At 42.4% G+C, this 24723-nt stretch overlaps 1 protein-coding gene across 3 annotated transcripts in view; it reads right to left on the bottom strand.

Annotated features, from left to right (window-relative positions):
• Nucleotides 1-3353: 3353 nt before the first annotated feature.
• RMDN3 (regulator of microtubule dynamics 3) overlaps nucleotides 3354-24723 on the bottom strand; it is a 62917-nt gene continuing 41547 nt past the window's right edge. For all 3 annotated transcript variants that reach the window (XM_027831532.3, XM_007069382.4, XM_037900476.2), the window contains exons 8-13: nucleotides 23458-23533; nucleotides 22678-22755; nucleotides 15790-15888; nucleotides 14013-14066; nucleotides 9501-9581; nucleotides 3354-4872 (exon numbers count right to left, since the gene is read on the bottom strand). In XM_027831532.3, coding sequence (XP_027687333.2) covers nucleotides 4819-4872; nucleotides 9501-9581; nucleotides 14013-14066; nucleotides 15790-15888; nucleotides 22678-22755; nucleotides 23458-23533 — 442 coding nt within the window. In that variant the 3' untranslated portion in view covers nucleotides 3354-4818. The remainder of the gene's footprint in view (nucleotides 4873-9500; nucleotides 9582-14012; nucleotides 14067-15789; nucleotides 15889-22677; nucleotides 22756-23457; nucleotides 23534-24723) is intronic.

Below are 24723 nucleotides of genomic sequence, written 5' to 3'. Positions count from 1 at the left end.
CTCCTTAGACACTTGAAGTGTTTTATTTCAAACAAAACAACACAGTGAAGTTAAAAGTAGTTTGGTCATTTCACAGTTATTCTTTAACACAATACTAATTAACCACAGACAGATATGCCATAAAAGCAACACAAGACGAGTTGCAGGAAAAATAATTCTCATCTCTGATCCCTGCAATAAATCTTGGAAACAGGCTTCCGAAGTGTCTTTCAATTAAGATTTACTCATCCAAATCTCCTGTCTCTTATGGCCCTGGAATGTTTACAGTGCAGTCAACTTCATGAAATTAACAGTAACATCCAGGACTGGTCAGTAAAACATGTGCAAATGTAAAAAACAAAACAACCCAAAACAAGCTGTGTGTTTACCTGAGGCTGTTAAAGTGCATCCCCCTTTCTAACAGGAGGAATAACCCCTGCCACCTTTCCCTGCCTGCATATAAAAGCCACTCTCTGTCAGAGTATCTTAGGTTTATCCTCTCAAGAGGAGTCTTAAAATTTAGTTGTTTAAACCTAAAATCCCAAACAGCATGGCTAGGAGAGTGTTTTTAATTAAACTTCCATGATTCGCCACATCAATCTGAAAGATATGCTGTTCATTAGAATTGAAACTGCATTCCTCAATCAGATTTCTTATTTGTAACCAGCAAGAAACACAGAAAGCTAGAACCTTTAAAAAAAATTCATTTGATCCCCAACACAGCATACCAAGGATCACCGCGATAGATCGGGGTGGCCAACCTGTGGCTCCAGAGCCACATGCGGCTCTTCAGAAGTTAATATGAGGCTCCTTGTATAGGCACCGACTCCGGGGCTGGAGCTACAGGCACCAGCTTTTCAGTGGGCCAGGGGATGTTCACTGCTCACCCCTGGCTCTGCCACAGGCCCTGTCCCCACTCCACCCCTTCCCTCCCCTGAGCCTGCCATGCCCTCGCTCCTCCCTCTCCTCCCCCCCGCCCCCAGGCTCCTGCATGCCACAAAACAGCTGATCAGGTGGTGTGGGAAGAGAGGGGGAGTCGCTGATCCTCATGGGTGGGAGGCACTGTGAGCAGGGGGGTGGGGGTGGGGGGGGCGCTGATGAGGGGCTGCTGACGTATTACTGTGGGTCTTTGGCAATGTACATTGGTAAATTCTGGCTCCTTCTCAGGCTCCGGTCGGCCACCCCTGTGATAGATGGTCAGGAGGGAAACAGCAAAAATAGAGCCTTTGAGCTTGAAAAGAACTGCAGACTTTACCATCTCCTTTCCTCATGTTCTTAGAGCCACATTAAATTAGTTTCCAGCAAACATATCTGATTAGAAAATAGTGTGTTGAATTCAAGTCTCCATCCAGTCGTTAAGCCAGAAGTGTAGCTTCCAATGGAAATCTTCCCTGTACATGCACAGCCCTGAATATCGCAGCCCTGAACTTCAAGTTCCCAATGAAAAAGCACAATGGGTAAAATTAAATTAAAATGGAATTCCAGACCAAGATTTTTTTTTTTTTTAAGCAACAAATGGAAGTCTGCTTTTAAAAAAAAAATGCAATTGAAGCAGGGAACCAAATACATAGAAAGCCTAGAGTAAATGTTCACAAACAAAAAATGGAGGGATAAAATAAGGGGTAAAGAGAAGACAGCATTCATCATTTGAATGAATCTAAAAACTAGAGCTCCCACTAAAATGTTAAAAAGAGGAAAGGACATCCCTTTCCTTAGCCTCATTACTGCCCTCTCCCCATTCAATGAAGAAATTTAAGCTCTCAAAGCTAAAAGAGGTCACACAGCCCAATCTTCCTTAAATGTCTTTTTTCAAGGCATTCTATCTAATACCCCACAAGACTCAATTCAACTTTCAACCAATGGAGGGAAAAAAAACCCTCTCAGATTTTGGTATTAACATCAATCCCTGCCTGCCTAACCTTTAACTCACAGCTACATTTGTGCAAGTCTCTTCATGAGACAGCTACGTTTGTGCAAGTCTCCTCATGAACTACAGCATATCACATGGCCATACAAGGAGCTGATCTACTCCTTGGTTACTTGAGGATCTATTCTACATAACAGAAGAATGCTCTGCAAGCACCCCAATCCTACTCCTATTTAATAGGAGTTCTGCCATCAGTTTTGAGTGGAAGCATGACTGGGGCCCAACTGCACATACATTCAAATACCATCCATCCAGAATGGATTCCCAGGGAGTAGAATGGAGAAAGGGGCAGTTAATTAGGTGCTCATTAATCTCACTTCACCCAGCTCAATTGGCAGTTTCCAATTTTAATTGTATTCTCATGTCTATTTAGAAACAAGCAGACATCATCCGAACTAGAATATTCTCTTGGTAGGTCCCATACCTTCAAAACCTGAATATTTCTAAAGTCTTCTCTTCTAGAATTTGTCATAACATTTAACTATTTGGAGATTTGCTGAAGACTCACACTTCTAGCCAGATTCTGCCTCCATGGCAGTGTGTGGACAGCAGCTTCAGTGCTCCTGCCTTTTATCTGCCTAACAGGGGTTTTTTGACTAATTTTTGGGGGCACCAGTGAGCAGTGTTCTCCCTCCCAAACCCCCTCTTCCCCCCAGGCCAGTTTTTACTCAGGTATTGGAACCCACCCAGAGCCTCCACTGCAGCACCTCCCTGTTAGCTTCTCAGCACCTTTTAGGAATGACAAAGAAGCCTAAAAAAGCAGAGTATGAAATCTAAACAGTCCCCCAGCTGTGACCTGGGACAGTCCCCCTCAGGACTTACCCCGAGTCGAACAGGCATGGGGATCCAACCCACCAGAGCAGCTGTAATTAACTCTGCAATAACGGACCAGGTGTCTTTGGGAAGGATGAAGAGGACCGCAGTCAGCTGACTCAGGGGGTAAGGCCCACGGGATGCCTGGAAAACAGGGAAGTGAGACTTACAGGGTCACAAATCCCCTCCCCCACATCTTAAAATGGGTCCTGAGTAGCCTGGGAAAAGAAGCAGGGCTCATAAACAGCCCCCTGCTTCCCAATTTGGCCAGGACTCTAGAAGCATTTCCCCTCCCTGGGGGAATGCGACCCAGCAGGCGAGGACTCAAAAATCTTGAGAGAGGACTTCAGGCCCTTGGGAAAGCTTGATGCAAAAGGCCTCACCAAAGCTGTGATGGAGCTAGTACGCTCTCTAAGCGAACAAAAAAGCAAAAACTAAAAAGGGGAAGCAAAAGCTTAAAAGATCTAGAAGTCCTCCGATTCCTCCTCCACAGAGGATGGTGAATTGTCAGGCTCTGATTTCTATCAGGACCTGGGAAAACTCAGCCAAGGTTGTCCCCCTCCCCACCCCCCCGCCCCCAAAGTGCCCCCCTAATACATATGTATATGTGGTTAAGAAAGGCAATCAGATCTCATTTTCTATTAGATGGTGTGTAATTAGCTTAAATGTTTGGTTTTGTAATCCCACTCTACAGCAAATCAGACATGATATTATACAACATGTAATAAAGTGTTTAATGCCCACACACAGATAGCTACCAGCTAAAATAAAAAATTAAAAGGTAAGAGGAAGCCCAGTTAGATTCCTGGGAGAAATCACTGTGCATAGAACAAGGTGAGTTGTGCTGTCCTCTGGAAAAAAGTGTTAGAGGAGAAAAAACAAACAAACAAACTTTCTGCTATTTGGAACTGACTGGAACAAATATGAGTGTTTACCTTGATTCTCCACCCCACCCCAAGTGTCATTTTGATTATACTTTGAATTTGTTAGCTAGCAGAATGAGGTGGAAAGACATTGTGCTGAACTGTCAATTTTCCCACGTGGTTCCTCCCTTTCTGCAGCAAGTGCTTCACAAAGATAATGAACAGCCTCTGCAACTTCATTTGCATCAGGTAGGTAAGGTTTAGATGAGTGCAGAAGACATCAATCTTTCATAATTAAAGAATCTGAAAGTGTCCACTTGGATTAAAAGATTAGCATTTTTGATGAGTGAAGAAAATCCAGTTTGTGTTCCAAGTTTAAGATTTTATCACTTTGTCTCTTATGGCAGCGATACGTTTCTTTAACATAAATTCTTATTTCTGAAGAACGTCTCTGAAAGCAGATGCACTGGTCCCGTGATGTTAACCTCCTAGATATATGTTGATGAGTATTGCTGATTTTACCTTGATGACTAAAACCACTAACTAGTCAGATGAATTTGCAAAGAGACAACAGGATCACTGATTGTTTTCAGAAGGAGGTGAGGAGGGGCTGAGCAGAACTCTTGCCTTTGGTATTATGCTGAAAAAGCCATGAGCAATCAAAGAGCTCAGCAGTAAGGAAAGACTGACATTCTCAGCTCTGCCTACTAGCAATGGTTGTCACTAACTACTAAGAAATATAGGTATAGCTAAGGGTGGCTGTTGATTCCCTGCCTTCATGACACACTAGAACCATGCCTCTGACATTTTATTAAATAGAGCACAGGATCCCATCACAACTTGAACTTCACATGTTTATGTCCTCTCCTGGTGGAAGCTGAGCAATAAATACTTCTTGAGAAGTGAAGGTGGATGAATGTTAAAATCAAAGGCATACAGGAAAACTAAAATCCAATCAAGTTGATGGCTGCTGCACTGAACAGGTCAAGCGCTGGATTCATTAGACTATATCTGGTGTAACAGGCAGGCAGATGAACAGAATTAGTGTTTAGTCCTGTGAGTCTCTGCCAAGATTAAACTCCTTTGGGAAGTGCTGTTGAAACTGCAGTTTGGTTAGTTCTTTGTAAGATCTGTGGTTTGCCCATGAAGCCCAAGATTATCTGGATTGTGAAATCCTTTAGACTGGAATTTGTACTGTTCACAATTATCAGAGGACTGGGCTTTTAAAAAAAATACTTATTCTTCTGAGATTCCTTGCATCTCCTCAATCTCCCTCTTGAGTTTTTCATCCTGAGAAAGCAAAGAAAGGATAAACATCACAATGGCCAGTGGGTCTAATCCAGTTCCATTTACAAAATTAAAGGTTACTCACTTGGTTTCATTTTCTTATTCAACCCTATGGTTTTGGTTTTTTTTTTTTAAATCAACTTCTCATATCCCTCCTCCTACTGGATACATGTCTTTATAGTTGTTTTAAAAATTCTATTCAGGTTTTCCAAGCAGTAAGAGAAAGCCTTCCTTCTTATTTCTTTTTCACTTCTGAAAGCACAGAATTGTGTACCAGGAACTCTGGAGTTCTAACCTTGGCTTTCATGCAGACTCTTTGTTGAACTGGGTAAGCCACTTCACCTCTTTGCCTCTGTTCTTCCATAAGTATGATCAAGTTACCTATCTACCTTATGGGGTGAAGAGGCTGAATGTGTGCAATTACATTAAAAATGAAAGCCACAATATAAATATTATCTGGACCGCCTTACTAGACCCTCGTTTTCCTGTTTGTGGCATGCTGCTCTTTTCTTTATGCCATCTCAGAAAAGGGAAGTAAATGCTCATGAGTCCTTGATTTTGTCTCTTTCCTGAAACCCCCCTGCTTTTCTTATTAAGTTTTATTCCTCCAATATACTGCTTATTCTTTTGCAAAAAGAAAAGGAATACTTGTGGCACCTTAGAGACTAACCAATTTATTTGAGCATAAGCTTTCGTGAGCTACAGCTCACTTCATCGGATGCATACTGTGGAAAGTGTAGAAGATATTATATACACACAAAAAGCATGAAAAAATACCTCCTCCCACCCCACTCTCCTGCTGGTAATAGCTTATCTAAAGTGATCACTCTCCTTACAATGTGTATGATAATCAAGTTGGGCCATTTCCAGCACAAATCCAGGTCCGTCCCCCCCCCACAAACTCACTCTCCTGCTCTGGAAAAGCTACGCCCCTATGTTTGGGGACGGCGTTTCCACCTGCAAACCGACCATGCTGCACTGAAGTGGCTTCACACTGTCAAAGAAACTAACAAAAAACTTCTTCGGTGGAGTTTAGCTCTCCAAGATTTTGATTTCGACATCCAACACATCTCAGGAGCTCCTAACAAAGTGGCTGATGCACTCTCCCGTGAAAGTTTCCCAGAATCAACTGGTTAAAATCGTCCTTGAGATGTGGAAAATATTGTTAGTCTTTATGTACTTGGTAGTATATTTAGAGATGCATGTGTCTTATTAACTCTGTTTTTCCTAGAGCTCCAGGTAGAAATCCCAGCCAGTGTTTCACCCTAGCTGAGATTTGGGGGGCGTGTCATAAATATAAAGGGAAGGGTAAACCCCTTTAAAATCCCTCCTGGCCAGAGGAAAACTCCTCTCACCTGTAAAGGGTTAAGAAGCTAAAGGTAACCTCGCTGGCACCTGACCAAAATGACCAATGAGAAGACAAGATACTTTCAAAAGCTGGGAGGAGGGAGAGAAACAAAGGGTCTCTGTCTGTCTGTATGCTGCTTTTGTCGGGGATAGAACAGGAATGGAGTCTTAGAACTTTTAGTAAGTAATCTAGCTAGGTATGTGTTAGATTATGATTTCTTTAAATGGCTGAGAAAAGAATTGTGCTGAATAGAATAACTATTTCTGTCTGTGTATCTTTTTTGTAACTTAAGGTTTTGCCTAGAGGGATTCTCTATGTTTTGAATCGAATTACCTTGTAAGGTATCTACCATCCTGATTTTACAGAGGGGATTTCTTTACTTCTATTTACTCCTATTTCTATTAAAAGCCTTCTTGTAAGAAAACTTAGTGCTTTTTCATTGTTCTCAGATCCAAGGGTTTGGGTCTGTGGTCACCTATGCAAATTGGTGAGGCTTTTTACCAAACCTTGTCCAGGAAGTGGGGTGCAAGGTTTTGGGAAGTATTTGGGGGGGAAAGACGTTTCCAAACAGCTCTTCCCCAGTAACCAGTATTTGTTTGGTGGTGGTAGCAGCCAATCCAAGGACAAAGGGTGGAATATTTTGTACCTTGGGGAAGTTTTGACCTAAGCTGGTAAAGATAAGCTTAGGAGGTTTTCATGCATTGCTTTGCGTTCAGAGTGGGGAAGGAACCTTGACATGAGTGAGTTTGTGTGTGTGTGTGTGTGGGGGGGGACCTGGATTTGTGCTGGAAATGGCCCAACTTGATTATCATACACATTGTAAGGAGAGTGATCACTTTAGATAAGCTATTACCAGCAGGAGAGTGGGGTGGGAGGAGGTATTTTTTCATGCTTTTTGTGTGTATATAATAAGATCTTCTACACTTTCCACAGTATGCATCCAATGAAGTGGAGCTGTAGCTCACGAAAGCTTATGCTCAAATAAATTGGTTAGTCTCTAAGGTGCCACAAGTACTCCTTTTCTTTTTGCAAACACAGACTAACATGGCTGTTACTCTGAAACTTATTCTTTTGGAATATCTCCTGTTTCCAGTTAAATGTTTCATCCTAGTTCTGTCAAGAGGAACTTGAGCTGAGGAAGCTACCCATTTGGCTGAATATGGCCATTTCCCATTCACATTCTGGAATTCATCAGTTTGATACCCTGGTTTCCTTTGGTTTGGCAACATTTAGCAGCTGAGTACCTTCATGCAGTAATGGATAATGCTCTGGAGGTGGCAGCACTATCAAGTCAGCATGTTGCAGATATCTGGCTGAGACTCCCTGCCGACCTGCGGCCTGAACCCCAGCCGAATAATTCGGATACAGCAACACAGTCTAATGACAGATTTTAAAATACTGTGTTTGTCATAACAAAGTTGCATACTTCTATAATGTTGCCTTACATGTCAGTGTTTATTCAATAATACAGAGAATGAAGGAGTAAGATCTGGCTGACTTGTCTAGATTACTTTACTTGCATTTTTGATAATTATGATGTAAATAATAACTGATTACAAGTAATTTGGGGGGTTTCTGATCAGTCCTTGACTAACAGTAATAAACTGGCAATACCCACGCCATAACTGTATTTCCCCACACAGTAGACAGGGTGAACTTATTGTCAGGCCAGCGTAAGGGAGGATACTAGCCTACCAGTTCAGTTTCATCTGTTGTCTCAAATGCATGGCAATCAAGTGATACTTGAAGTGTGGTTATAATGAGAAAGCTATATAAAAAGGCACCATGTTATTCAGATCTGCTTTTTTGTTGTTGTATTCGGTCATATCTACTTTAATGACAAAAATACATTTTTACAGCTGCTAGCAGTGCAAAGCCAAAAGAGACTGCTATAGGAAAAAGTGAGATGGATTCTATTCTATTTGTGTATCATCAAAACAATTACAGCAAGATCCTGCAAATGGAATGTATCATGACCCATAATGAAGAGAAAAAAATCTGTTTAACTTTTGAATTTGCAGTAGCTTGACCAACAGGTTTTGGGCTTTTTTTTTTTTTTTTTAAACTTGTAACCTGGAAAGATTCATATGGAAAACATTGAACAGGGAGCCCCACCATGCCATTCTCATATAGTCCTTTTTTAAGAGGATAGCCACGTACAGAGAAATGTGAGAAACAAAGTTATAAGGACCTGAAATTTTTTTTACATATATTTATATTCTATAATAAATATGGCATGATATATATCTTCTACCACGCCATATGCTAAAATTTAAAAGATACAGATGTCTTCCCATGCCTGAGGTATTTAACATATTCTATATGTCACATAATATTAATAGTCATGGAAGCCTACCTAAAATTACTAAGCTGTATTTCCATTTTTTTTTTTTGCCAACTGTTCTTTCTGGTATTTTTTAGTTTGCTACAGCTATTAGGACAGCCATACTTGGATACAGTATCAACCACTCAATGGTTTTCATTATGTTGCTTGATCACTTGGGGCATTCTGAAACTACATGCAATGAAAAGGCAAGTGTCTGTGCTAAGGAACAGACAACTATAAAGTGATAAGGTAGAACATCTTTGAAGGTGAAGACAAAATGAGCGAGCTTAGAGACCTCTCTCCCAACTCTCCAAATCAGGGTTAAGGTATATACACGCAGGGCAGCATAAGGAACCTTTGCTGAATCTTTCTGTGGACTTCAGTCTCCAGGGCTCTCAACCCACCAACTCTTACCAGCAGTAAATTCACAAAAACATACAATTTAAAGAGAAAGTTCACTAGTGGACTACAGTGTGTGAAGTTTTAGCATAGATTAAAGTTTGCCATACACTTAAGTAAGAAGTGCTGAAAGATAGGGTTTGAGGAAGTTTATGTCTAAGCCTGCTTAAACATAGTTTGTATACTATAAAATAAGTATTATCTGCAAATTTTTAATAAGTTACTACCACCCAAATTACTGTTAGTTTAAAAGCTGATTTTAATGGGAGTCCATCAAAACATTTTGAAGGGCTTAGGCAATATTCAAAACAAGATTTCCATATAAACACTTGGCCATTACATTACCTGCTTTTGGATCTCATAAAATTGCCCAGTGACAAATTTTACCAAATTACCAATTTCACAGGTAGAATGATATTGAATAAATGTTCTCTCATCTGATCCTAGAGGTCAAATACATATAAAAGTCTATATGTGGATCTAAAATTAAGTTTTAAAGGGTTTTTTGTTACATGATCATATTGGAGTGTCAGTGAGATAAAGAGCAGAAATTGCTACCTCATTTGTGATAACTGGCAGCTCTGAAGCCAGATTCATCCACTGAACAGCTGCAGAGTTATTCCCCAGGTCTCTGTAGCACTGTAAAGAAAAATGGCAATAATGAAAAGTGTCAAGAAACAGGAAAATAGATGTCAGTCAGCCACTCAGGGATTGGAGAAGCCAGCCTGTAATTGATGAAAAGGGCTCTTTTCACCTTTTAAACACCTACATCCAGCAATCTCAGGACTCTGCCATCTTTCCTGTAGACCCCTTCATGCAAAGCACTATAAACGATACCATGTCACAAAATAAATAATTTATTTTTGATAGGAGGTTTTACAGTCCCTTATTCCTCCCCTAATATGGGCACCATTTCCCTGAGCTTGTTCTTATCTGGAAGTATAGCACCTATTTTTCTCACTGTTCTCACTATTCCTTGAGTCACCTAAATAGCCAGTGTGCAGTATGGACTCCCATACCTCCAGAGTAAGCACGGCATTTTATCAAGTGCCTTTGTCTTCAACAGCCCAGGAACAAGAGTCCAAAATCTAATTCCAAGCTCTGAGACCTACTGTCAAACTTGACAGACTTTCTAAACCCACTTCCCCCACCTTCAACAGCACCAAAAACAGTTATCCCATTGGCATAAGCAGGCCCAAGTTTTCTTAAAATGAATTCTAACCCCATCTTTCCAATGCTGAATGCAAGAGAAGCCATGTTCTGGACCCTCTGTATTATGTAGCAAGCTGGAATTAAATTCGGCAGCAGAGCCCTCGAGGTTCTGTAGTGCTCTAGATTAGTTTGCAATATATTCTGAAGAAGCTTCAGGTAATTTTAATAAAAATTTCAAATCTTTAATAGGTGACTAATGCAATTAGTATACAATTCCTTCTGATTTTAGTTCTCAATTAAATTCAGTTATTTTTACACTGCCCCATAATTTTCGTTTTTGTGCTACATATTTATGCCCATAACTCCTACTGCCTTGTAGAAACTGTCATGGAGGAAAGCTGGAGGCTTTGGCAGCTGGATAGTGACATTTGAACTTTTAGTTCCCAGAGAGTCATGGGAGGCAGTTTGGGATTGTGGGAGATGCATGTTATCTAGAGAGACTGTTGCTACAAGTGATCAGCAGTGAAAGTTAGCAATGCTGAGGTTTGTTATTAGTTTCAAGAGCTGACACTCCATTGGGATTGATGGGTCAGTTCACACCTCTCAGAGCTATTGTTTCAGGCTCTTACACTTAATGGCATCTTTAAATATAGTTGACATTTTAAAATAGTTAAGGGCCATAAGTTTTTTTGGTTTTTAAGCTTGGACTCGGGAACACAAACTGTCAATGGATAGATTCTGCTACATATTTATGAACTCAGGAAGTATCATGTTTGATACTTGTCAAAAAGGCTCCAATTCTCGGCATTAGGCCCAGAGTCTCAGAAAGCAACTGCACAGCAGGTTTCTTTTCCTCTTCTGCATTTTGATCCCTTAGTTAAATTCTACTTCGTTCAAAGTAATTAAATATCAAGTGAATTTAGAAATCCTGTGATCAGATATTCAACTCAAGAAGACAGTGTGGGATATAGGGAAAGAGACAAAGCACATTGGGACCCCACCACATTCTCTGACAGGTTGTGTCTTCAGAATATTTCCTCTTCTGAAACTCAAGCACTTCTATCAGAAACATTGTGTGTGTTTTATTAGGATAACAGTGAATCTAGTCATTATGGGGAGGTATGACAAAGTAGGAATTTTCTGTACTATTTTTAAGAATCCTATGTGTGCCACAATTTCCTCCTATACTTTGCACTGCTATGGGAGGGGGAGGGAGGAGGAGGAAAGGATTAAGTTTGTTCTCAGGGCAGATTATGAGACACTGGGTGTGGGGGGTGTCCTGTGTGCGGTTTGAGCAGACTGCATGGGTCATTAAAAGGACTGGCCCAGGCCTACCTATATCAGTGGACAATCCAACAGAACCATGGAAAACCCCAATTACCAGAACACTGACACCTAACAACCAACAATCCAGAGGGAGGAGGATTTCCCTGCCCCTCAGCAGGGAAGCTGAGCAGGACCCCAGCTTGGGAATAAAGGACAGAGATGTGTCAGGTGGGGGAAAAGAGAGAGCTGGTTTCTGGGAGAGGCTGAGTGACTAAGGAAGTCAGAGACAGAGCCTGAAAATGGAGTTCAATGCAACTTGGCTGGTGAATTGCTCTGGCTTGCCTAGAATGGACTATGCTTTAATCTCTCTCTGTGCTAGCCTAAGGACATCCAATGCTGTGTTCCAGCTGACTAATAAATCCTAATCTGTTTGGAAAATGCTGCTTGGGTGTCATTGCAAATACTTGCTGAGGTTCATTCATCCCTGAAGACTGTACAAGCCTCTACCAGGCGTCTATCTTGGGCCTGGTCTACACTACAAAGTTAGGCTGAGGTAAAGCAGTTTATGTCAACCTATGTCAGCATCTACACTACAGCCTTGCTCCAGCCGATGTAAGTGCCCTACTACATCCATATAACTCCACCTCCACGAAAGGCATATGGCTTATGTCGGTGTAGTTAGGGCCATACAGTGCCTCCACAGCCATGAAATTGATAAGAAATGCTGGTAGGTTCCCTGCTGTAACACTCCCCTCCCCCCGCCTCTCAGTTGTGCTGTCACCCCAGGGCAGGTGGGGGGCTCTCATCTCCCTGCAGAGCTAACTAGCTGGTGCCCAGGTTGGGCTCCCAGTGCTTCCCTCCCTCCCCCCAGGCAGCTGCCAGGCTCCCCGCTCCCTGCCCGAAGCCTGGGTGGCAGCTAGGCAGCTCCACGGGGAGCTGAGAGTCCCAGCGGCAGCCAGGCTCCTGGCAAAGAGCTCTGCGGGGACCCAAGAGCCTGAGATCTCAGCCCCTACACTTCCCCTCTTGAGTCACTGGAAGTGCTTCTGGTGAGGATGTGCATCACCGACAGAAGGAGGGTAGTGTCAACACGAAAAACCACAGAAATTACTACGGTGGCTGTAAGTTGACCTATTTTGTAGTGTAGACATGTTCTCGCAGTTGGATTCACTGAACAGAGCTCACAGTGTGAAGCAGAAGTTCTGGAAGCCAGAGGCTCAGTCTAGGCAGTAGTGAGGCTGCAGGGCCTATCCTGAAGGAAAAGTGGGACTCCTTGAGGTCGGGCACACTGGAGGGTTTCCTCCAAGAGACTGTTTAAAAGCTGGGGCATAGTGCAGATCCTGTGGATCTGTGACAGGAGGTTACAATTTAACCACATTAAAGCCCTACATGAGAAATTTTCCTGTAACTCTTAAAATGTTAGCTGAATAATTAAGGTAAACCATAAGATTTTCCAATTATGGGACTGCAAAAGTTGCTGCCCCCTTCTATCAAACATGGAAGTAGTAGTGTGGTGGTGGTTTTTATTCTTAAAAGGGGCATACAGGAAAGATGGGGATTTTGAATATGCACAGATACAGGTTGGGCGTGGCAGCAAATGGGAAAAAATACCTACATGAACTTTCACTGTCGTAAATACTAAAAGGATTTGGAAACTAGAAGGTGATGCTCATTTGTGGGTGGGAAATTTAATCTAATGGGATACATAATTTCCATTCCTACACAGGCACATACAGCTAGACATGGTATGTCAAAGGCAGAACTGTGGTAGGTGCAAGGGCCTCTAAGCACCTATTAGCTCCCTTCCTGGTTTGAGATCAACTTTCAAGGTTTCATAAAACAGACTTTTCTTGTCAAATAAACTCTTCACCTAGTTTCAAATGCTAATAAATTCCAGGCTGGGAAACCAACATTAAACTAGCACGCTACCCAGATAAAAATTATTATCTTTGGGAACTGGGAATACAGTGATTTCACAGAAAATGACTACAGCTACACTTTGCTATGCCCACTCTGGCTGCTGTTACTAAAGCTGTTTGGGCTTTAAACATTTCCTAGACTCCAACAGGAGGCCAAAGGAACTAAGCATCAGCTTTAGCATTTAAAAGATTCAAAAACAATTATTTCCCTCAACACAAACAACAACAAAATCAGCAAATCCTCTGCTTCAGGCCAACACATTCATGGTCTGTTTAATCATTGCCATCCATGCTGGAAAAAGAAGGTCAAACTGGGTATTTCACTCTTTCCGGGACTCTCTTCTTGCACACAGCTTAAATGTGAGGATCAGTAAACAAATGATTTGGCTCAGAAGTTAACAATGTTAATTTTTAACCAAAAAAAAAATATATATATCTGCGTAAAGTAACCTGAGTGACCCTTGGAAGATCTATAAAGGCAAAATAACCAACAAAGAAAGAGCAGCTTAGAGTTCCATATCCTCCTGCCCCAGATGAATTGTTATGTCCTTGCCCCATTTGTAAAAAACACACAATATTAACTTATCAGTGACTATATTTATATAGAACACTTTGCATTTCTACAGCATCTATAATCCACGGACCTCCAAATGCTTTACATACACGCCATATTGTACAAGCATATGGACTGAAGAAAACAAAATGAACTGTTCCAGTGTAAGAAATGACTGGTTACCTTAGCAATGTACACCCTTCCTGCTTTGGAAAATCCTGAGCTCAGCTTTTCAGCCTACAGAGGAGGGAAGAGGAGGATTCAGTAGGATTTCAGAAGGACGCAATTTGAACAGTTTTTTATTGCAACTCAAACAAATGTTGCCTTTAACACATGGGGCTGGCTTACAAACAGTTTGTGCACCAATTTAACTTATCTGTTTAGAAACAGATGGAGTTAAATTGGTGCAATCCCCCCAAGAGTAGTTTATATCAATTTAGATTAATTAGGAATAGATCACCCCTCGGATTTCCACAAAGTGCCTGAGATTTAATGAGCAATGTTTATGTCCTACTCTAATATTACACACTAAAAAAACCAATAAGGTTGCAAAGTCATGAGCTCAAAAGTTAGGAAACAGCAGAATTAAGATTGCCTGTGGAGGCCTATTTCGTCCCCCTTGTGCTTAAGCATTACAAGATAATACACAATTTTTTAAAAAGAAGAGGAGTACTTGTGGCACCTTAGAGACTAACCAATTTATTTGAGCATAAGCTTTCGTGAGCTACAGCTCACTTCATCGGATGCATACTGTGGAAAGTGTAGAAGATCTCTTTATAAACACACAAAGCTTTGTGTGTATATAAAAAGATCTTCTACACTTTCCACAGTATGCATCCGATGAAGTGAGCTGTAGCTCACGAAAGCTTATGCTCAAATAAATTGGTTAGTCTCTAAGGTGCCACAAGTACTCCTCTTCTTTTTGCGAATAAAGACTAACACGGCTGTTACTCTGAAACCTGACACAATTTTTTGACTCATCAGATGTGTCTCCTCCTCCCTCATGGGTCTCAATCTCCCCCACCCCAACTTCTAAACTTACTTCTTCCCACTACCCCACCAGCCTCCAGTTCCAGTCTCCATCTCCCAGGCTCATGGGCCCAAACTATTTACCACCCACTCCACCAGCTCAAGCCCTTGTCCCTTCTTCATTCAAATGAGGCAGCTTCCTCCTCCATGGCGCTTAAGCTGGGGAGTGAGGAGGGGACAATGAAGGACAATGAATGCACAAAAGAGGCAGTCCGCCTTGCTCTGTTCTGGTGGCTGGACCCAGAACTGACCCAGCCTGCAGCAGCCCAGATCTGCAACTGAGGAAAAGTCCTGCTCAATCCCAAGCTGGAACAACCTCAGAGTGGTGGATGGAATCTTAAGTTTTTAGCTATGAAACTCCAGTAAGTCCAAGCCTGTGCAAACTGTGATTTTTTTTAAAGGTTTAGAACATACATTTGGACAGATTTTTAAAGGGATGGCAAAAGGCATCGCTGACACCAAGGCCACCACTTGCCAAATTTCAAAACATGCTCCAAAACATGGGGGTGAGAGCGCTTGTCAAACACAAAAATCAGATTTTTTTTAAATGGGCAAATACATTTTTCCCTAGCCTTGTTCTCAGAAATTAATGGACCATATTTGGATGACATTTTAAAAAAAAAATTCATCCCGAGGCAGATACCCAGCATGAAAAATTTCAGCCTGAAAAGTTACAGTCCAGCAGAGTTATAAGCAACTGAAAAACAGGATCTTATAATAGGAAGTGCTGGGCAACCTTAATAGGCAGTGCTGCCAGCCCCACCTATAAATTGTAGAGTAATAGTTTCATACAGTATTCAAAAGCACTATATACCAGTACAGTCCAAATCAGGATAGTATGTTTAACTGATCCATATCATACAGTCTCCAGCAATATTTAAGTATTAGAGCTATAAATGTAACAGTTTCCTTGCCCCCCAGATTTTAGTACCTTTAAAAGGTTCTGCAGTGCATCATGGACAGTGGCTGTAGGGGGTGCTTCATACAAGGCAGAAGCAGTCTTTCTTTCAAGCCATCCCAGATGAGCAATCTGCACAGAAACAGTAACATTAAACTATCAGCAAGGAAGTCAGTAGCCAGCATGCATCCCTAGGAATTCCCGCAGTATATGCAAAGCATACAGGGACACCTTCATATCCACAGTATCTGCAGCAACCTCGAAGTCACGTACAAAACCATTTTGCTAACATCAGCTGACTCTGCCCAAGTACACAAATCAATCCATCTGCAGAACTTGCATTCCTTCTCCCCCCTGCCTCAACCACCATTTTACAGTTTTGGATGATTAACAGTGACACAAATATGGTTCAGAATAAAACTGGTCTCCGCAACTGGATGGTTCTGTCTAGGAAGCTCTCTGGACTGTTTAAAATCTGACCATCACCTTATTATAACCACATCTGTTTCTGGTGACTCGCCTGCACACCAGAGCAGACCCATGTTCTCCCCCTCCGAAAAGAAAAAAATTGGGGGATTAAGTCTTGTACCAGAGTATGCCTTTACCATATATACTCAGACCTCGAGAGACAAGCTTTCCACCAACACCATAAGAACGGCCATACTGGGTCAGACCAAACGTCCATCAAGCCCAGTATCCTGTCCTCTGACAGTGGCCAATGGCAGGTGCCCCAAAGGCAATGAACAGACAGGTTATCATCAACTTATCCATGCCCTGTCACCCAATCCCCTCTTCTGGCAAACAGAGGCTAGGGACAACATTCCTGCTCATCCTGGCTAATAGCCACTGATGGACCTACCTTCCAGGAATCTATCTAGCTCCCTTTTGAACCCCGTTATAGTATTGGCCTTCACAACACCCTCTGGCAAGGAGTTCTAGAGGTTGACAGTGCGTTGCCTGAAAAAATACTTTCTTGTGTTTGTTTTAAACCTGCTACCTGTATTAATTTCATTTGGTGGCCCCTTGTTCTTGTATTATGAGAAGGAGTAAATAACACTTCCTTATTTACTTTCTCTACACCACTCATGATTTTATAGACCTCTATCATATTCCCCCTTAGTCGCCTCTTTTCCGAGCTGAAAAGTCCCAGTCTTATTAATCTCTCCTCATAAGGAAGCCATTTTATACCCCTAATCATTTTTGTTGCCCTTTTCTGAATCTTTTCCAATTCCAATATATCTTTTTTGAGATAGGGCGATCACATCTGCACACAGTATTTAAGGTGTGGGCATACCATGGATTTATATAGAGGCAATATGATATTTTCTGTCTTGTTATCTATCCCTTTCTTGATGATTCCCAACATTCTGTTCGCTTTTTTGACCGCCGCTGCACACTGAGTAGATGATTTCAGAGAACTATCCACAAGGACTCCAAGATCTCTTTCTTGAGTGGTAACAGCTAATTTAGACCCCATCATTGTATATGTATAGTTAGGATTATGTTTTCCACCGTGCATTACTTTGCATTTATCAACATGAAATTTCATCTGCCATTTTGTACCCAGTCACCCAGTTTTGTGAGATCCTTTTGTAGCTCTTCGCAGTCTGCCTGGGACTTAACTATCTTGAGTAGTTTTGTATCATCTGCAAATTTTGCCATGTCACTGTTTACCCCTTTTTTTCCAGATCGTGTATGAATATGTTAAATAGGACTGGGCCCAGAACAGATCCCTGGGGGACACCACTATTTACCTCTCTCCATTCTGAAAACCGACCATTTATTCCTACCCTTCATTTCCTATCTTTTAACCAGTTACCAATCCATAAGAAGACCTTCCCTCTTATCCCGTGGCAGCTTACTTTGCTTAAGAGCCTTTAGTGAGGCTTTCTGAAAATCTAAATACACTATATTCACTGAATCTCCTTTGTCCGCATGCTTGTTGACCCCCTCAAAGAATTCTAGTAGACTGGTGAGGCATGATTTCCCTTTACAAACACCATGTTGACTATTTCCCAACAAATTATGTTCATCTATGTGTCAGACAATTTTGTTCTTTATGATAGTTTCAACCAATTTGCCCGGTACTAAAGTGAGGCTTACTGGCCTGTAGTTGCCAGGGTCACCTCTGGAGCCCTTTTTAAAAACTGGCATTACATTAGCTATCCTCCAGTCATTTGGTACAGAAGCTGATTTAAATGATAGGTTACAGATGACAGTTAGTAGTCCTGCAATTTCACATTTGAGTTCCTTCAGAACTCTTGGGTGAATACCATCAGATCCTGGAGACTTATTACTGTTTACTTTATGAATTTGCTCCAAAACCTCCTCTAATGACACCTCAATTTGGGACAGTGCCTCAGATCTGTCACAGAAAAAGAATGGCTCAGGTGGGGAATCTCCCCAAGATCCTCAACAGTGAAGACCAATGCAAAGAATTCAGTTAGTTTCTCCGCAATAGCCTTATTGTCTTTGAGTGCTCCTTTAGCATCTCGATCGTCCAGTGGCCCCACTGGTTGTTTAGCAGGCTTCTTGCTTCTGATGTATTTTAAAAAAAATTTACTATTACTTTTGGAGTCTTTGGCTAGCGGTTCTTCAAATTTTTTTTGGTTTTCTAATTATATTTTTATACTTCATTTGCCAGAGTTTATGCTCTTTTCTATTTTCCTCATTAGGAATTTATCTTCCACTGGGTGCCTTTTTGCCTCTCACCGATTCTTTTACTTTGTTGTTTAACCACGGTGGCTCTTTTCTGGTTCTCTTATTCTGTTTTTTAATTTGGGGTATACATTTAATTTGGGGTATACATTTAAGTTGAGCCTCTATTATGGTATCTTTAAAAAGTTTCCACGCAACTTGCAGGAATTTTACTTTTGGTCCTGTACCTTTTAATTTCCATTTCACTAACCTCCTCATTTTTGTGTAGTTCCTTCTGAAATTAAATGCTACAACGTTGGGCCGCTGTGGAGTTTTCCCCACCACCGGGATGTTAAATTTAATTATATTATGGTAACTATTACTAAGCGATCCAGCTATATTCACGTCTTGGACCTGATCCTGTGCTCCACTTAGGACTAAATCAAGAATTGCCCTCTCCTCTTGTGGGTTCCAGGACCAGCTGCTCCAAGAAACAGTCATTTAAGGTGTCAAGGAACTTTATCTCAGCATCCCTTCCTGAGGTGATATGTACCCATGGGGATAGTTGAAAAGCATGCAGCAGTATAGTTATAGTACTTACTCCCTGAAATCTCATTGTCCTTCTCCCAACTCTCTTATCCACCTGAAATAAGCCTCCAGCAGCCATACAACGCTCTACTATAATTCCATAGAACAAGGAATTGCTATTTCAGAGAACATCTCAGAACATCTTCCTCACTGTAGGACTCTCACAATATGCAGAAATCAAGACTATTAAGGGAATGCTGTGGAGGGGAGAAATGTTTTTGCAACTCCAGCAGAAGAGGTAATTATCTTGGTGCCAGTCAAAGGATCAAAATCTTTGTAACCAGAGATTCTGCCCTAAACATCACAGGCAGTGAGACAGACTAGAGCTAAATGACACAGGACCTGGGTTTGACAAGAAGGAGGACAATGAGACAGGATGCTCAGATAAGTAGACAGAAAGGGGCCTCCTTTGAAATACTGACAGCACAGACAGCAGACAGTAGATATTGGGATCAAGCCTTCAGATGGGGGGACAGAACAAGGAGTAGTAATATGGCTGAGTGTGAATGTCAGTACAGGCAGAGTAAGGGACTTCGAGCCGAGTTTCCTTCTGGATATCAAAAATCGAACTAGGTTAGCCACACTTCAGCAGCCCATCTGCAGTAAGTACGCCAATTATCTCAGCTAGAATTGTCAATGTGATTTCACTTTTAACAATAGCAAAGTACTTCCAACTCATAAATGAAGGAATGGATGGTCACAACAAACTCTTATTTCTTTTTATAGATACTAAAACTGAATGACAGTGTTTGACTCCAAGCTTTGCCCTCTTGAGAATTATAAAGCAACCAACACGCTTCTAATACCTGCAACACTATCTAGCAGAGGCAACACATGCAGAGATGTACTGTAGGCAGGAGCCTTGGCCAGCCCTGAAATATCCTTGATCACATCTATGTGTGCTTAAGAGATTGGAGGTCGTTTGTTTTTACTGGAGTAAAGCATGGGAAAAAGAAAGAGCATGAGCTAGTCTGCAGCCAGTGCTTTTCTTGAACTATTTTATCTTCCACTTCCCAGGCCCCCTGCAATGATTAAAGGGCTGATTCGGGGCAGGAAACTATCCAGAATTTGGATTTTTTTCAGGGTGAAAGCACTACTTTTAGCAAGTGATTGCATTTATCTGCCAGAGCTACAGAGGAAAAAGAGGGGAACAGAATTATGTAATCATTATTACCAAAGCTTAGAGACAAGAAAGTCAATAGTTTTCACTCAATATTCATGGTAAGAAAGAAGAGGTATAGCAAGTACTTCAAAAGCTCTTAACTGATGCAAAGGGCAAGTACTCTAACAGTAGGAACAACTGGCCTTGCCAAACTGAGCCACCATTCCCTAAGCTCTATTTTAAAAAGAAATCTAGCCAATTGTATTCTAATATCATGGATCCTACTCCCCGACTTTTGATCACTAGTCCTGGACCAGTGCATGGAAAAGGTCTACTTGCTCCTGGAGGAATTCTGCACCACTGTTTGTGTGCAGAATTCATATTCATGCAGATTTCTTTGCTTCCCTGCAGAAAAATGACTTTGACGGGGAAGCAAAGGAAAGCTGGAAGAACGATCATGCGCCGCTCTCCAGCAGCAAGGGCTTGTCATTTTGGAAGCCCGGAGCAGGTGGTGGAGAGGTAAATCCCTGCAGCAGTGGCGGGGGGGGGGGGGGGGGGGGGGGGGGGGGGGGGGGGCCGCCGCGAGAAGTACACCCTGGCTAGTGCCAGGTCAGACCCCCCGTCATCGAGCCTCAGCAACAAGAAACCCCCTGCACCCGAACCCCCACCTTGCCAAATCTCACCCCTGCATCTGGAACCCCCATGCACCCAGAGACCCCACTGAGCTGCACCCCCCCAAACCCAGACCTCCCTAGCCTCACTCCAGCTGGTGGCTCCTACCCTGCACCAGGCTCAGCTGCTAGTCCTGGTTGGGCTGGGGGAGGATGAGCAGCACACTTTCCCTGCATATGTCCGGCTGGGTCTGGGCCAGGGCCACTCCTGGAAACCTCCCCGAATCTGCACCCCTCAGACCCCACTTCCTACCCCCATCGCTCCTCAGAAGCAGGGGGAAAGGTCACTATGTAGGGAGCTGCTCTCCCATCTCCCAAACCTCCCTGCATGCGGACTCCCACCCCTGCAGACTACCCCCTGCCAAGCTCTATCCCCCTTCATCCAGACCCACCCCTCCACCAAGCCCCAACCCCTTGCACCCAGACCACCCGCCGCTGAGCCCCTCTGCACTCAAACCCCCACAAGCCCAACCTCCATGAACCTGGACCACCCCACAGCCCCCCACACCTGGATCCCCACCCCACTGAGCCCCAACCAGCTGCATGTGGACCCCCATCTCACCAAACCCCACTCCCCAGCACCACCACCCCCGCTGAGCCCCAACCACCTTCGCCTGGACCCCCCTGCAGAGTCCCATTGCTGCTGCACCTGGAACCGCCTCCAACCAGGCCGCGTACATCCAGATCCCCCCGTACTCCCTCACTGAGCCACCTGATTGCCCCACATAGAACTCTCTCACCCCACACTAAGCCATTCCACACCTGGTGTGCCTGGTGCAGGGTTGCTAATCCTGGTGAATTGCTTCACCTGCTACTCCTGAGGGGAATTCTGCACCAAAAAATTAAAAATTCTGTGCACAATATTTTAGAATTCTGCAAATTTTGTCCATAAATAAATGTGGAGGCTCCAGCATGGCAGTGGGGAGCACAGGAGGTGGGAGATCATCCTGCAGCCCTCCTCCCCCACTCCGAGACATGGACCTTTGGGGCAGGCCCGGCCCTTGCACTGCATCAGGGTTGGATGCAGCCTCACTGCAATCTATGTCTGGGGCGCTGCAGGGTGATCTCTCACCTCCATGCAGCCAGTGGCCTGTGTTCCCCATTGCCATGCTGGAGCATCCATGTTTATTAATTGACAAATAAAATGTGCAAATTTTTAAATTATTGTGCACAGAATTTTTTTTTTTGGGGGTGGGGGTGGGGGAGGGGGGAGGCGCAGCATAGAATTCCCTCAGCAATATCTACTGGTCTTGAAAGCATTTGCACTCAACATTCCCTCCCTCATGAGCTGCCTGAAACTGCTCTGAAAAAATGTTTAAAAGCTTGGATTCCAAGTGGTAAGATAGTAGAAGGCATTGATTTATAGCTCTAGCGGTTAGAGAGAAAGATTGCATAAATCACAAGTATTCAAGTGGAAGAATAACTTACATGGGAATCTGAATAACAGATTCTAAGGTTAGGTATGTTGTACCCTGGTAGGCCTTAAACATTATGCATTATCTCATTTGCAAGCTGGGATGCCAATCATATGAGAACATTCATTTATAGTCCTAATGGCATGAGAGATTTCTGAACTTCAAGTATATCACACTTGAGTCACAGTTTTTTAGCACTGTTCCAGGATTGAATATAGGAAGCCCTGGACCTCCCATAAGGATAATTTTCAATCTATATATACAAACAGGGAGCTTCAGAAACTAGGCCATTTCTATGAGGGTGTATTAGGGTTTTCTTATGCAATATGCAAATTCAACAACTGAATGGAATTCCCCTAAGACTTATGGCTGTTGGATTGAATTCCCCATCATTTTCATGCAGATGGAAGATCATCTTCCAGAGGAGAAGAAAAAAGTAATAAGATTTAGAACATCCAGGATACTGTACCATGGAAATCAGGAATACAGGCTGAAGAAAGCTATTTACCTGGTAACACCACCTGCCCAGAAGATAGTAAGACTTGGGATCATCTGGTTTCAGGGCAATTGCTTTATCAACATGTTCCTAAAGAAAACCAGAGCCAAGACACAGAATTAACTTATAAAATTATTGTAGCCCATAAACAGATTGGGGGGGGGGGGGGGAAGGGGGAATCAGTGACATAAGTGCCACTGCTAAATAAAAATCATAGTTGGAAAAGTTCTATTTTAAGCAAATGTAATAAAAATAAAAAAATGCTGTTTTTGCAGCCTTCAAAACTGAAGTTATGTATTCATCTACCAGCTTGGGCATCAACAGTGCAGGCCTCCCTCTCATTAAAGCCCTGGCTGGGATGATTTAGTTGGGGATTGGTCCTGCTTTGAGCAGGGGGTTGGACTAGATGACCACCTGAGGTCCCTTCCAACCCTGATATTCTATGATTATTCTGCCAACATCTCTTAGCCTGGAAGCAGAGGGGCTGCTACTAAGGGTGAAATATTTCTTTTTCCATGTCCATTCAATCCTTAACTTCTTCACAAAGTAGTGGTGGTGTGGAGATTTTGCAGAGTAAAAACTGAACTGAAACAACTCACTCATTTCACACAGGTCAACTCTGAGACTGGACTGTTGTAGTTTTCTTCCACAATTCAGGCCACCTACTTTTGAATCCCTCCATTAGATTCTTATAATTTAGCACATAAAATTCCAAACCAATCTTCCTTGCTTTCCACCCTAGAAGCAAGCTCTCAGTAACTCGCATATATGAAGAAGCTGCTCTTTACTCACCTTAAAAACATACCCAGCTTGAATACGCTTCTGAATACTTTCATGTTCCGAGAACTGGCCACAAAGAATAGCATACCTACATAGAAAACAAGCCCACAATAAAAAGTCACATATTGTCACAACTCCCAATAATGGTTTACACTTCCTTCCAAAGATCTTAAAGGGCTTTATGAACATCAATTAAGCCCCACAACTTTTCTGTGAAAAAAGAGAAGCATCATACATGTGTTCCAGATTGAGAAATAAAAGCACGAGAGAAGCAGTGACTTGTCCAAGGTGTGCAAACAACTCAACAGCAGAACAGTGACTAGATCTCAGGAGTCCTGACTTGAGTCCCCATCTCAATCACCAGACAACAACATTTCCTCTATGTAAGAAAGAGTAACATACTTATTTTACAACATGCTCCTCTTCCCTTGTCAGTGTCAAAATACTAACACTAGGGTAACTGAAGAGTAAATAGCAACACTAACACACTATTAGGTGGATGACTATCCATGCACAAGCAAAGACATGGAACTTGCTGGAGGAGGTATGGAATCCTACTTTGAGTAAAAAGATATTCTTAAAGTCTGCCCACCTCCCTTAGCCCAAGAGCACCTCCACACCTGGAAAACAAAGATAGCAGGCATTTCCAGTGATCCAAGCTCAGGCTAGTGTAGTTAATAGCTGACATGAAGCCATTTAGTTTATGCCCCAAAACTGTCCTGTAAAGACGGTAGTAATTTTTAACTCCTCTTAAAAATAAACTAACAAAAAAGATGGAAACAAGATTACAACTTCAATGGCAGCCATTTTTCAATAACTAAAGTTCTATTTGGTCAACTATGCTGATAGTCTGCCCTCTCACCTTACTGTCCGAGTTCCTTGAACTAGCCTTGGTGCTCTTAACCCTGGCAGTTTGTAATGCTGTGTCACAAAAATCTTTTGAATCTCTGTTTAAAGTCATGACGACTTCAGGTCACAAAGCTTTGCTTCCCCTATTACTCCTACCACTTCCAAATGCTTGAACTAACTTTTCAAGGTGCAAACTATGATGTAAAGTTCTGTCTTCTCTTATGCTTCTTCCTTTTTCAAATTCCCTCCAGCCACTCACATCTGACTGATAGCACTTCTACATCTACTGCTAGTAACAGCACTTCCCAACTAGGAGAGCATGGCAGACTCCTTCAGTATCAGTACGGGGATTAGTCAAGAGAAGGACTGCATATTCAGAACACAGGATTGTGCCCAAGATGATACTATATCAGTTTTACAGAACCTGAG

Source organism: Chelonia mydas, chromosome 6 (genome assembly GCF_015237465.2).
Source record: "Chelonia mydas isolate rCheMyd1 chromosome 6, rCheMyd1.pri.v2, whole genome shotgun sequence".
NCBI classification, from domain to species: Eukaryota; Metazoa; Chordata; order Testudines; family Cheloniidae; genus Chelonia; species Chelonia mydas.
This window is presented reverse-complemented; position numbering and strand designations above follow the sequence as displayed.